This window comes from Theropithecus gelada, chromosome 7a (genome assembly GCF_003255815.1).
Source record: "Theropithecus gelada isolate Dixy chromosome 7a, Tgel_1.0, whole genome shotgun sequence".
Classification (NCBI taxonomy): Eukaryota; Metazoa; Chordata; class Mammalia; order Primates; family Cercopithecidae; genus Theropithecus; species Theropithecus gelada.
The window spans coordinates 34,520,515-34,535,227 of record NC_037674.1 but is presented as its reverse complement, the minus strand read 5'-3'; the positions used below and the strand labels follow the sequence as shown (position 1 = coordinate 34,535,227).

Genomic DNA, 14,713 nt, shown 5'->3' with positions numbered 1-14,713 from the left:
AGCTATCACACGATGACTTAGCATGTGAAGAGCCATAAAACTGGCCCTGTGTTCTAGTCCAACTTCTAGGACTTTAGCCTTAATGACTGATTCAGGCTGGGCATGGTGGCTCATGCCTGTAATCCCAGTACTTTGGGAGGCCGAGGCAGGTGGATCGCTTGAGCACAGGGGTTCAAGACCAGCCCCAGCAACATGGTGAAACCCTGTTTCCAAACAGAAAATTTAGCTAATACAAAAATTGTATTAGCTAAATACAAAAATTAGCCAGGCATGGTGGCACGCACCTGTGGTCCTAGCTACTCTGGAGGCTGAGGTGGGAGGATCGCTTGAGCCTGGGAGGTTGAGGCTGTGGTGAGCTGAGATTGTGCCACTGCACTCCAGCCTGGGTGACAGAGCAAGACAAGACCCTGTCTCAAAAGAAAAAAAGATGATTCAAAATAAAAGAAAAGTGATATAGAACAAATATCTCTATAGGATTATATATATATATATATAAAAAAGCCAAACACTGGAAACAGTGAAAACATCCGTAGACAACTTACTTATTTATTTATTTATTTATTTATTTATTTATTTAGAGAGGCATCTCGCTCTGTTGCCCAGGGGTTTCACCATGTTGGCCAGTTGGCCAGGCTGGTCTCGAACTCCGGACCTCATGATCCACCCACGTCGGCCTCCCAAAGTGCTGGGATTACATGCATGAGCCACCATGCCCAGCCAGACAACTTAGTTATTAAACAAATGAGAAATATAGCCATTAAAATAGGAAGTATGAAGAATATATAAAACATGAGGAATGCTTATAAAATAGTGCTATGTGAAAAAGGAAATGCATTATAGAGTGTGTACACTAAATAACTATATAAATGATGCCTATATGGGTAACATGCTGAAAGAGAACATTAAGAAATAGATTAGGTCAAAGGAAAATGTTTTTATTTTACTTTTGGATTCTTAAGTCAATTTGGCATGAATATGAGTGAGCAGATAATGATCTGTGCATGACTGTTGGATAAAACTTCAGGGAGTTAAACAGCTTTTTGGAAAATGGAGTTTCCTCCCTCTTTAGATCTAAGTGGTGACTTCCCATTTGGGACTATTAATTGCATTCTTGCCTGAAGGGGAAGACTGACTTTCAAGATGGTATCTTAAGTCTGGGGAGCTGTTTCCTTCTCTAAGAAAGGACCTGATAAGCATTGTCTGTTTTGGAGAGGTCAGTGACTAGGGCCTTGCCTTCTTGCTCCCATCAGAACCCTCCTGGCATCATGAGCATCCTGGATGATGTGTGTGCCACGATGCATGCGGTGGGTGAGGGGGCAGATCAGACACTGCTCCAGAAACTTCAGATGCAGATTGGGAGTCATGAGCACTTCAACAGTTGGAACCAAGGCTTCATCATTCATCATTATGCTGGGAAGGTATGGCCAATATCCATTTTAATGTCTATCTGTTTTAAGCTTTTGGGTCTGTGATCCAGTTTCTCATGAAGCAAATCATATGCCTCGCCGTATTTTATTCATTCAACAAATAGAACTTATTGACTATCAAAGGAAGCAAAACAAAAGATTGTATATACTACTGCATATTTTTTTTGTATGTACATACTTTTATTTTTATACTGTAGAAGAAGCTACTACTTTACAGCGTATAAATGAACATAGGTGTAAGACAGCAAGAATGAAAGAAATAGCATATATCTAATGAAAAGACTCAGAATTTCTAGAACACAAGGAATACCTACACCCTACTTTTTGGGAACCAAATGCTAACAACATGTATGTAACAAGGCAAGTGCTGCTACATCAGAGGTACCAAAAACACTTAGGAATTGTAAATAAGTATCATCCAGCACGTGGATGCTAAATAAAAGAGCTGGAGGACTAAATAAATAGGAAAGTCACTCTACCTACTTTCCTGTTTCCATCTTTTAGGAATTCAAGTTTATTCAAAATTTCGTTATATAATCCTGTATCTGTGATCTCTTCAATAATTTCGGAATGGTAGTTTTAGACAACTTTAAATCTTGAGCTCCTTCTGAATTTCCCAAAGTGTTTTTGCACTTTTTTTCAGACGGGCCTCTTCTTCAGGGGTCAGCTTTATCTTTATAAGATGGGTAATACCATTCTCTCCCAGGATACAAGGAATACTGAGGAATACTTCTTCATCTATTCCATAGAGGCCCTTAATTATGGTGGAAACTGGATGTGTTCTCCTAAGATTCTTCAAAATACTTTCTGTTAAATCAGCCACAGATAGGCCAATGGCCCAAGAAGTATAACCTTTCATTTTAATAATCTCATAGGCAGTAGCAATCACTTCTTCGTGGACATTTTTCCATTGCTCAGGATCTTTATCAGTTCCTATATCAGAGTTCAGGTCCTTCAAAGGGACACCAGCTATGTTCACTCCACTCCACACAGGAACACTTGAGTCTCCGTGCTCTCCGAGGATCCATCCATGGCAGCTTTCAGAATGGATACCAAGCTTTTGTCCAATCAAGAAACGAAAACGAGCAGTATCCAGATTACAGCCGCTTCCAATAACACGGTTTTTGGGAAATGCACTCAGCTTCCAAGCTACATAACTTAAGATATCCACTGGGTTGGAAACAATAATCAGTTTGCAGTGGGGACTATGCTGGACAATATTGGAAATCATTAACTTGAAGAGGGCCACATTTCGCTGCACTAAGTTAAGGCGCGTTTCTCCCTTTTCTTGGCGTGCACCTGCTGTGATAATCACTAGGTTGGAGTTTGCGGTGACAAAGTAATCTTTGCTACAAACAATATTTGGCATTTTCGTGAAAGAGCTGCCATGTTGAAGATCCATCGTCTCACCCTTCAGTTTGCCTTCATCAAGATCCACAAGGGCAAGTTCATCGATCAAGCCTTTTAATAAGATGCTGATAGCGCAGGCCATGCCCACCGATCCAGTTCCTATGATGGAGACCTTACTGTGATGAACGGGCTCCTCAGAAGTGAAGCGCTCAATAAGCTCACTCTTCACAGTCGCCATCTTGCTCACGGAGGTGAAGCGCCAGGCGCCCTTGAGTGGGATGCGCGCTGCCTGACGGGGACACAGGGCCATCTTCAGGCACAGGAAATTCGCTCCCACCGAGCTCACTCTCTGGCTGGCCCGCACAAGAGGCACAGTCCAACTCATGGCTGCTCGCTCAAGAAGTGGAGAGACAGAAACGGCAAAAAGCTGCTGACCAGAACGTTGAGACACCAAGAGAGCCGTTGGGAGGACCTTAAGCCCTCTACTGCGGGTGCGCATGACCCGCCCCCTGGCCCTCTACTGCGGCTGCGCGGGCCTTTCCAGCGTCTCCGACACGTGCTTTCCGTGGGTGCTCAGACTAAGGCAGTGAAGGGCTGCTTCTCTAGCAGGTGATTTCTGGAGTTCGTTTTTACAAAGAGTGTTCTCATCAATAGTTGACATGCTGAAGAAGCTAACCCAGATCCCTGGGATTACTAGTTTTTTATTTTTAGTATGAGTGCCAAGGAAAAATGCTTCTATTATCTACAGATGAAAATAAGGTTAAGTTTTCTGAACCGTGACCCTGCCGGGAAGGATAGGGCGCTGTGCTTTGCGTACCGGCGGCTGCCTGCACCATCTCCCAGTGTCCGAGAAGTGGGCTCCTGCTTTCTGGTCTATGGCGCTGGAGGCCTATTTTGAAAGGATCCCGCTGCGTTGGTGCCAGTCCTGGCCAGGACCCGCACTGGGACAGTCAACTGAAGCTTGAGCAGGGTAGGGGCCAGCTGGGAGTCACTCCAGCACTAAATCTCACCATACTACTGCATATTTTTGGAACATGAATCACCCTGCTACATATATTAGCTGCTGAAGAAATAGATTTTCGTCTTGCCTCTTGCTGGAATCACAGACTGGCATTCCTTGTCTCCCCATGCCGACTGGGAGTATAAATCAAGGCCCAGAGTTCACTTTTGGTGTTTGTTCTCATAAAACCCATGAGTATTGGGTGCCTAGTGGGTGCCAGCCTGTGTGGGGCTGCAGATGATAAAAAAGTAATTTGAGGTCATGGTCTTGGGGACTTCCTGGTCCTATGGAAATCCCCTGGTCTCATCCATCATGCCAGCTGACCTCTTGTTAAACAGAGTATCTGAGCATGAGTTTCTGGGCAGATTGGTGCAAATTCGATACTGCTTCTGGGAGAAATTGCAAAGCCTCAGATGACATGGCTCATTGCAATGAATTACTGAGCATGAGGGGCTTCGCTTTTGCTCTGTCTTAGCTAAAATTTAGGAAAAGAATTGAGTTTGTCATTTAGACACCCCAATGAATCCACTGAAAAAGGGGTATGGGGCCTTGAGAGCTGGAGTTCTGATTATGGATCACCTGGGCCATCCAGGCAGGCAGATACTCATCAGCATCTGCAGGTCATCCCCGCTAAGTCAGCTAACAAGTAAGACATGCACAACCTTCCTGTGACAGTGCACAATGAAATCCCAAATGCAACATCTGGAAATCCACACGTTGTGGTGAGGATAGCCATGGCAACTTGGGTTTTTTGTTTGGTGAAATTAGATTTTTTGTTCAATAAACGATTTTGTTCAATGAATCACATTTTGTTCAATGAAATTAGATTTCTTTCCGTTCTTGGCCAGGTATCCTATGACATGGATGGCTTTTGTGAAAGGAACCGGGATGTGCTTTTTATGGATCTCATTGAGCTTATGCAGAGCAGTGAGCTGTAAGTATGTTTTGCCATAGCTGACAGGGGATATAGGTTTGACGAAATTTTCAATATGAAAACAAACTTATGAGCTGGGTGTGGTAGTGTGCTCCTATAGTCCCAGCGACTCGGGAGGCTGAGGCAGGAGGATCACTTGATCCTAGGAGTTTGAGGCTGCAGTGAGCTATGATCACTCCTATGAATAGCCACTGCCCTCCAGCCAGGCAACATAGGAACACCGTGTCTCTAATAAAGAAAAAACAAAAACAAAACAAAACACCTGTGATGTTTAGTGGTTAGGATTTTGTTCCTTCGTGCTATTGGGTCTGGATTATTATTGATCTATTTGGTTTCTCAAAATAGCTTTCTTTTCTCTATATCAGTCTGTCCCTTTTATGTCCCTAACACTTCATGCACCCAAATTCCAAGTGCCATCTACAGGTCCTTGAGGGCATCAGACTTTCTACGTTTCAATACTATTATCAGGGAGAAGTGAGCCCACTGGCTTTGGATTGGGATGGCCATTTCTGACCATTTAAGAGTGGAACAGTCTGGTTCTATGACATTTTGCCCTTGAACTCTTCTTCATGGTCTTTGAATTTTTAAAGATGTTTAATGGCTTAGCAAGACCCACATTAACCAGAGTCCCTGAAGTACTTAAGAAATGGCTTGAGAACTCTGGGAGGGACAACTAAAGAAGGAGTGACTCAGAGATCCATTTTAACTCCCAAGACCCTGTTTCAGCTATAGGGGTAGAACAGTGGGGGTATCCCCCTTGCACACTGCTAGAACTGTCAAGACCACCTCTGCCTTCCTACCCTCTTCCCTGAAAAGGTTCTCAAGATCCTGGATAACACATAAGAAGATGTAATTTACATGAGCAGGTCCATGCTTGCAAGGCAAGGCCCATGCATGCCAGATCTAACAATTTCTAGAGCTTATTTCAAGTAAGAGTTGCCCTTCTGGTCTCTATTACTTAAGCTGTCACAACAGCAAGGCCAGTTCCTCTAATCAACAGCAGCGAGCCTGATAATTTCCTAATAAAGGACTGACTGCAATGAAAGCAAAGCAAGAGTTTCCTTTTCAGGCCCTGGACAGCTGTTCTGCTCCATTTAATTCTGTCTCTGCCACTCCCTGCCCCTCCTCACCCTCTGCTCTCCATCCCTGCCCTTCTTTGCAGTCACACCACCATTTTTGAGATTTTGCATTTCTTTTTATTCACAACATACAAAATCGATCGGTTCTTTTCTGAGATGGTTAGGTAAGCCACAAGTCCTGGCTTGTGGGTTTTATGGCAGTCAGGTGCAGACTTGCTTCCGGAGATTGTTTTTAAAAACTTATTAAAATTCCTGCCAAGTTTAAGAGCTATTATTGCTTGCATATAAACTGCTGTCATATAGACATGGCCTATTATTTTATAAACACATTTGATGTCAAAATCTGTAGTCGTGTCTGGTCAAGTTAAAAGTAGATTGCTGGGGAGACTTCCTGGAACATTCAAGATGCCCAAAAAGTCATTGAGGAGGAAGTGAGTTTGAGTTTGAATGTCAGATTGCTAATTTACATGGATCCCATCATTCACCCAGTCAGCAAATATATATTATGGACCAACTGTGTACCATGCTATGCTTCAGACACACCAGGGACACTAAGATGAGGAAGGCATTGTCCCTGTCCTGTTGCTAGTGAGGCAGATGTGTAAACACATGCAGCTCAAATAGCACCACTAATGAAAGTATATACAGGCCGGGCACGGTGGCTCACACCTGTAATCACAGCACTTTGGGAGGCCAAGGCAGGTGGATCACGAGGTCAAGAGATCGAGACCATCCTGGCCAACATGGTGAAACCCTGTTTCTACTAATAATACAAAAATTAGCTGTGTGTGGTGGTTTGCGCTTGTAGTCCCAGCTACTCAGGAGGTTGAGGCAGGAGAATCTCCTGCACCTGGGAGGCAGAGGTTGCAGTGAGCCAAGATCACACCACTGCACTCCAGCCTGGCGACAGAGTGAGACTTTGTCTCAAAAAAAAAAAAAGAAAGTATATTCAGGAGGCAGAGTGCTCATGATTTGTTACTGCTCCACTTAAAATTGCTCATACTCAAAAGCAGTTTGTCAGGGTTTTCTGTGTAGAGCTGGAAACAGTGTGCTACTGGCATCCGGTGAACAGAGACCATGGATGCTGCTAAATATCCCACTCTATGTAGAAGAGGCCCCCTCCTCAGCCCCCAACAAAGAATTATTCAGCCGCAGATACCAGTGCCCAGGCTCGGAAACTGCTCTAGAGCAAAGCAGCATCTGCACTGAATCCAGATATTTCATATAATTCCCTGAGTTCTGGTCCAGCTTGCTTGTGTTAACAAACACATGCTGGCCGGGTGCAGTGCCTCACGCCTGTAGTCCCAACACTTCAAGAGGCTGAGGCAGGAATATCTCTTGAGCCCAGTTGTTTGAGACCAGCCTGGGAAACATGGCAAAACCCCATCTCTATAGAAAATACAAGAATTAGCTGGATGTGGTGGCACCTGCCTATAGTCCCAGTCACTCAGGAGGCTGAGGTGGGAAGATGGCTTGAGCCTGGGAGGTCGAGGCTGCAGTGAGCCATGATTGAACCCCTGCACTCCGGCCTGGGCAACAGAGCGAGACCCTGTCTCAAAAACAAAAGAAAACGAAAACCTGAAATCCCCTACTGACCTCCCTCCGTTATGTTCTACTGTCAAGATATACCTCAATTCCTGTGACTAGGGACGTTGGAAAGCAACGTTTTAAAATTTATTTTGCAGTCTTTGATTCCAAGTTGCTTATATCTTAGAATTCTTTCCTTTCATGTCTTTCGTCCATTGTTCATTTCCCCAAGTCACATCTTGATGGCCTGTGCCATGAGTCAGATGGCTTTTCTGTAGCCAAGGTTATATGCCTGGGTACGGCCCTCCACCCCATCCTCTAAAAAGGCAGGCTTTCAGACCCCAAGGTACTTACAGATTGCTAATTCATTCTCTTTCTCCTTTTCCAGGCCTTTCATAAAGTCTTTATTTCCGGAAAATCTGCAGGCTGACAAGAAAGGGCGCCCAACTACTGCCGGAAGCAAAATAAAGGTTAGTTCTATTTTAGGAAATTTATAGATTCTTAAAAGGACTAGGGCTTCCTAGGAGTCAGGAACTGCACCCCTGGGCCGGGATATGAGGTCAGCGAGATGTGAGGAGATGGTTACAGAAGATGCTCAGAAGTAATGTCGCTGCTTGTTAAAAGGTTCCAGGACACAAGCTGAATTTGACTTGGCTGTACCAAAACCTTAAATGGTTTAAGTGCCTCATAGCTTAATAGTCAGCAGCTGATAATCAGCTACTTTCTAAGAGGAAATGGCTTTATACAGAATCTGGAAGAATTTATGTTAAACTATCAGGGAAATTTTGTGGTTCAGAGCCATGTTTTGGATATTGATGACAGTTTTCCAGGCCAAGCCCAAAAACCTGCCAGTTATGGAACGTTACTTGCCAGAAATTCTACTTGGTCTTTTAGGGGCAATTTATGCGTCCCTCCTCGCTGGGCCCTGCAGGCCTTTCCTTGCTGGGAATTGAAGACACATTTGGCCACGTGGTGTCTCAAAGTCTGAAGGAAATCTTAACAGTGTTTCTCAGGAAGTAGGCAGGGTTCTGTGGTACCTGAGCCATTGTGTGGCAAAATTCGTTGTCCCTAATTACACTCTGAATTAAGAGTTTGTGGGCCGGGCACAGTGGCTCATGCCTGTAATCCCAGCACTTTGCGAGGCCGAGGCAGGCGGATCACCTGAGGTCGGGAATTCAAGACCAGCCTGACCAACATGGAGAGGAGAAACCCTGTCTCTACTAAAAATACAAAATTAGCCAAGCGTGGTGGTGGGCGCCTGTAATCCCAGCTACTCAGGAGGCTGAGGCAGGAGAATCACTTGAGCCTGGGAGGCAGAGGTTGCAGTGAGCCAAGATAGCGCCATTGCACTCCAGCTTGGGCAAGAAGAGTGAAACTCTGTCTCAAAAAAAAAAAGTCTGTGTCAGCCACATGTAGTGGTTCAGGCCTGTAATCCCAACACTTTTGAAGGGAGGATTACTTGACCCCAGGAGTTTGAGACCAACCTGTGCGACATAATGAGAACCCCATCTCTACTAAAAATAAAATTTAGGTGTGGTGGCTCACACCTATGCTCTTAGCTACTTGGGAGGCTGAGGCAGGAGAATCACTTTAGTCAAGGAAGTCAAAGCTACAGTGAGCTGTGATTGCTCCAGTCTGGGGGACAGAACGAGACCCTATCTCAAAAAAAAAAAAAAAAAGTTTTTGTCATTGTGTCACACACACTTAATCTTGTAACTCTAAGAAATATTCACTAAGCTATTTTTAAAAATCATGCTGGTTAAGAATAATTTTTTTAAAAAATTATACCAGCTAAATACTTCCTCAGTTTTTCAATCAAAGGAATGGTTGAGTGACAGCAGGGCTTTGAGTTTGCTTGCCTGTGTTTGAATCTCAGCTCTGGGTTTTCCTCGCTGTGTGCTTGCCAAGGTGTTACTTATGCTCTCAGTGCCCTCACCGCTTCCCTGTAAAATGGAGATATTGGTGTCTATCTTAAGAGATTACTGTGATGCTTCAGCTTCATAATTCATCGGAAGCATGTAACGCAGTGCCTAAGGCATACTGAACACAAGATGTATATATGTGCTCTGACTACATTCTTCCCCTTTAGCCCCATTCCTATATCACCGTTGTTGGTCTCTGCTTAATTGTTGCTTTTTCCTTTTTTGTAAAGTTGGGTTCTCACAATGTCACCCAGGCTGGTCTTGAACTCCTGGGCTCAAGCAATCAATCCTCCCGCCTCAGCCGCCCAAAGTGCTGGGATTACAGGTGCTGCAAGCAACCGAGTCCAACCTGGGCTTTCAGCTGTAGGGTAGAGCCCTCTGAGTGTCAAGAACATCATATTGAAAGAACTAGAGAAATTTAGTAGCCCCAGGACAGCCACTGGGTTAGGCTCACTGGAGCAGAAAGCTGAAGGCAGAAAACAGATGAAATTCTCATGAGGCCCAGATATTACTGTCTGTGTGAAGTTTCTGACTCATGCCTTTACTGCAAAGTGCTGGATAAGGATTAACTCTGGGCTGGAAAATGGAGTCATAAGACTGTCACATTCACATCCAAGGGGCCCGGATCATCCAGGTTATGATGACTCATTTCCAAGTGGTCTGGATTATTTATAAAAAGGAGAGCAAGGGTAGGGACACTTTTTTCCTCCTCGAAGATTTGTCCCCTTTCTTTTCCTTCATATGCTTGTCTGGTTGAAGGTTCAAAGTGCCACCATTGTGGGGTGTTTCCAAAATGTTTAGGTTTACAAGTCTCAGGCCCTTTTCTAGGGAGGTCAAGCTGAAGTCAGCCAGTTTACCTAAAGAGAGTACAGCATGTTTTCCCACCTCCAGGCACACTCTCCTCGACGGATGTTGTGACCTCTGTCTGCCTGGCTGTCTGCCTCCACATAGGAATAAAATTTCTCCCAGTACCTCTTACAGCTACAAAGCCATGGCCCAATCTCCGATACATTCCATATCCACAGTATTTTGCAGACATCACTGTCATCTTAACAATATCCCTGAGGCATAAGCATTTAAAAAGGTTCTGAGTTCCTTGAAAGAAAAATTAAACTGGTGTTCAAGGTCATCGTAGTGTTATATATTTCATTATCTTGTAATTATTTAAACATGTAAACTGATTTGTAGGATTTAACTAATAGAATATTCATTTGATGGGAACTCTTATTATCTTGATTATAAATAAAAGTATAAATATAGTAATATTTAATAGCACTTGATTTTGAGGTTTTACTTAATTCGATATTGTTGTGTCTGGAAGGGACCAGTACAGGTTGAGCATCCCAAATCCTGAAATGCTCCAATGAGCATTTCCTTTGAGCATCATGTTGGTGCTCAAAAAGTTTCAAATTTTGGAGCATTTTGGATTTCAGCTTTTCACATTTGGGATACTCTACTATAAAGTATAATGCAGGCCAGGCATGGTGGCTCATGGCTGTAATCCTAGCACTTTGGGAGGCCAATGTGGGTGGATCATTTGAGGCCAGTCTGGCCAACATGGTGAAACCCCATCTCTACTAAAAATACAAAAATTAGGCCGGGCGCAGTGGCTCACGCCTGTAATCCCAGCACTTTGGGAGGCCGAGGCAGGCGGATCACGAGGTCGGGTGATCAAGACCATCCTGGCTAATATGGTGAAACCCTGTCTCTACTAAAAATACAAAAAAAGTAGCCGGGCGTGGTCGCGGGCGCCTGTAGTCCCAGCTACTCGGGAGGCTGAGGCAGGAGAATGGCGTGAACCTGGGAGGCTGAGCTTGCAGTGAGCCGAGATTGCGCCACTGCACTCCAGCCTGGGCAACAGGGCGAGACTCCGTCTAAAAAAAAAAAATACAAAAATTAACTGGGCATGGTGGAGAGCACCTGTAATCCCAGCTAGGAGGCTGAGGCAGGAGAATCACTTGAGCCCGGGAGGTGGAGGTTGCCGTGAGCCGAGATTGTGCCATTGATGTGTCAGCCTGGGCGACAGAGCGAGACTCCGTCTCAAAAAATGAAAGAAAGTATAATGCCAATATTCCAAAATCTGAAAAAATCCAAAATCCGAAACACTTCTGGTCCCAAGCATTTTGGATAAGGAATACTCGTCCCATATTTAAATTAGAGTGAAAGATTGATGGTACAGAGAAACAGAATCAAGCCCAGAGGTGGCAAAGACGGACTGGTTACAGCTTTACCTGAGTGCAGCTGGAGCTGTAAGGGACATGACAGAGGAGGTGTAGGCATCATGTAGGTGATTGGATTGGTTGGGGGTTTTTTTGGTTTGTTTTTTGTTTTTGTTTTTTGTGTGTGTGTGTGAAATGGAGCCTTGCTTTGTCACCCAGGCTGAAGTATAGCGATGTGATCTTGGCTCACTGCAACCTCCGCCTCCCAGATTCAAGCGATCCTCCTGCCTCAGCCTCCAAAGTGGCTGGACTACAGGCGGCACCACCATACCTGGCTAATTTTTTGGGTTTTTTTTTTTTTTTTTTAGTAGAGATGAGTTTTCACCATGTTGCCCAGGCTGGTCTCAAACTCCTGGCTTCAATTGATCCGCCTGTCTCAGCCCCCCAAAGTGCTGAGATTACAGGAGTGAGCCATTGCACCTGGCCTGATTGTTTGTTTTTTAATGTCTATTTCAATCTCTAGATTAAATTAGAGGTCTTCTAGTTCAACCTACTTAGTTTATAGATAGAGAACTGAGGGCCAGAGAAATCTAGTGATTAGTCATGTAGCTTGCAAATAAAAGTGCCAGGACCCACAGTCAGGCCTGCTGTCATCTCTGAAGGTAGAAGAGGAGCTTTCACCCTAAGCCCTTTCTCACTGTGCTGTCTGTATATTTTAACACCTGCTTCTGTTGAGCAAGTGCTATTGGTGCCTTTCTGTCCTAACTCAGGGACCCTTCTTGGCTGGAATCAGGATTAAATTGAGTTACTGCTTCACAACCACCTCAGCAGACATCTTAAGTTGACCCAAGGCTGGGCACAGTGGCTCATACCTGTAATCTCAGCACTCTGGGAGGCCAAGGGGGGAAGATTGCTTGAGGCCAGGATTGGAGACCAGCCTGGGAAATATAGTGAGACCCCATCTCTACAAAAACATTTTTTTTAAAAATTAGCTGGGTGTGGTGGCATGTGCTTCCAGTCCTAGCTTACACAGAGGGCTTAAGTGGAAGGATCATTTGAGCTTGGGTGGCCTAGGCTGCAGTGATCTGTGATCATGCCACTCCACTCCATCCTGGACAACAGAGCAAGATTGTGTTTCAAAAATTAAATAAATAAATAAAGTTGACCCATAGCTATTGAAATGCAGGATAATTTTGATGGTTAAGATGTATTTCTATTTGTTGAAATTATTCACAGCCTGGTGGCTTCTGTCTAACCCTACCTCACCCAGTTAATTCCTTTTATATCACACTAAAAGATCCCATCTCTTTGTCAGCAAGGCAGGATAGCATTGTTGCCAAAGAACAGGCTTGGTAGCCTGTGGATGTCGGTTCAAGCTTTGCTTCTCTTGCATGCAGATTGTGTCATCTTGAGCAATACTTTGTTTCTTTAAGGCCCAGCTTTCTCATCTAAAAACAGGAATAATATTAAATAGTAGCTACCTCTTCAGGTTGTTGTGGGGCATAAATGAGATAATCCATGTATCTAATCCATGCTGCAAACTCAGTAAATGTTATCTGTCACTATTTTAGCTGGAGAGGACTATGGCAAGTGACTTATAAACTTAAGTCACACTTGCCTCTGTATGTTTTCTTATGCTGAGGTGAGAAAGAAGGAATGCTGTTAAATACTTAGGACAAAAGAGTTTGCCAAGTTATTCTTGGAAATTATAAGTTGTAGGCCAGGCGCAGTGACTCACGCCTGTAATCCCAGCACTTTGGGAGGCCGAGGCAGGTGGATCACCTGAGGTCAGGAGTTCAAGACCAGCCTGACCAACATGGTGAAACCCCGTCTCTACTAAAATTACAAAAATTAGCTGGGCCTGGTGGCATGTGCCTGTAGTCCCAGCTACTCAGGAGGCTGAGGCAGGATAATCGCTTGAACCTGGGAGGCGGAGGTTGCAATAAGCTGAGACCACACCACTGCACTCCACCCTGGGCCACAGAGTAAGACTCTGTCTCAAAAAAAAAAAAAAAAAAAAAAAAGTTGTAATTAAATACAAAACTAAAATCTAAAATAAAGTTTAAAAAATTAAGAATTTGGGGACTTTAAGAAAAAAAAGCTGTGTTATATTCAACTCTGCAGTCCCTCTCTGGCTCTACCTGATGTGTTGGAAAAATCATCAAATTTGTTGTCAAGTGCAGTCTACATCATCAAAGAACATAAGAGACAATTTACTTTTTCATTATAGGACTTTGTTTTGATCATGCAACCTCTGCAGCCCTGTCTGTCCTCAATTTCAAGCATCGCAAAGAAAGCTATTTCCTGCACATCTAAACAGAGAATTTCATTCACCAATGAATATCTTGCCTTGAATATGCTCAATAGTTTTTCTCAAGGGTTTCAGATTTCCGAAACCCATGAAAACAAAAAAGTCCTAATTGAGAGAGGGTTGTCTCTTGCAAGCAAATCCCTTCTGCTGACTTTGTAACGGTTTTCTGGCTTTGGAGGTCCCTTTTGGCTTTTTTCTTTTAGAGGTTTTCTCTCTTCATGCTGCTTTGCTTGGAAGTGGAGTTCGCATGTGTACCACAACCTTGGACCCACAGGGCGTGCTCAGCTGTGGGGTGGGAATGCTGATGTGAGCTCTACTCCCGTTTCTTCAAACAAAGGTTGAGATTCTCAGGGGTCAAAATACTTCGTAAGCGATTTCTGCTTTATGTGGCTTTTTCTGCTTGAATCCATTTATACTTTGGGTACCCAGCGCACAGGCATTAATAGATGGTTTTATATGGAATATTCTAGATTTGCGAAGAAGTGAGATATCAGCCACAGATAAAGTGTTCTGACTCCGCAGGTTTTTAAATGGACATATTGAGGAAGAAACTGAATGAAATGGCATATCAAAAGTTTATAAATTCTCAGATTTTTATGAATGTCCAATTCTTCAACTGTGAATTTTCATCACTTTAGCAAAGTGATTCTTCATTAGTCGGATTGCCAGAAAAGAGAATGTAGGGGATTTGATGATTTATCCTTACAAATAATTTTGGGGGCAAAAAGTTAATGAGAACAATATATCTTCAAAGGCCCTCTATCAGTCTAAAATGAACTTAGTTTGTTAACTGACATGCTTCACTGTACCACTTGAAAATCATGTTGTATGTGAAGATTTATTGGGATTTTTGCTTTTTGTTGTTCTGTTTTCTTAACTGTATTAAAAATGCCTAGTCGCTTTTGAAGATTGAATTTCAAACCCATTTAGGAGTGATAAAGTCATCATAAAAGTCGGCAGAGCTTTCGGAAAGTTTAGTAGACCTGACTTAAGCTTAATGAGCA

The 14,713-nt window shown here is 43.7% G+C and overlaps 2 protein-coding genes across 3 annotated transcripts in view; one reads left to right on the top strand and one right to left on the bottom strand.

Annotated features, from left to right (window-relative positions):
- The window catches only part of MYO1E (myosin IE), a 240,180-nt gene that overhangs the window by 164,604 nt on the left and 60,863 nt on the right, over positions 1-14,713 (top strand). The window contains exons 14-16 of the mRNA XM_025389516.1: positions 1,251-1,418; positions 4,626-4,711; positions 7,706-7,787. Of these exons, the coding sequence (XP_025245301.1) occupies positions 1,251-1,418; positions 4,626-4,711; positions 7,706-7,787 (336 nt within the window). The remainder of the gene's footprint in view (positions 1-1,250; positions 1,419-4,625; positions 4,712-7,705; positions 7,788-14,713) is intronic.
- Positions 1,517-3,293, bottom strand: LDHAL6B (lactate dehydrogenase A like 6B). Of its 2 annotated transcripts, XM_025389519.1 has the most exons (3): positions 2,781-3,293; positions 2,721-2,729; positions 1,600-2,597 (listed from the first exon to the last, which is right to left on the bottom strand). In XM_025389519.1, exons 1-3 carry the CDS (start codon positions 3,274-3,276, stop codon positions 2,017-2,019), a joined length of 1,086 nt encoding a protein of 361 aa, XP_025245304.1. In that variant the 5' UTR covers positions 3,277-3,293; the 3' UTR covers positions 1,600-2,016. The 2 variants fall into 2 exon arrangements, with proteins under 2 accessions (XP_025245302.1, XP_025245304.1); XM_025389517.1 differs by having other exon boundaries at positions 1,517-3,293.

Bases quoted from the DNA above. Each gene is read 5' to 3' on its own strand.
- LDHAL6B (XM_025389517.1), bottom strand. From the start codon at position 3,276: ATGCGCACCCGCAGTAGAGGGCTTAAGGTCCTCCCAACGGCTCTCTTG.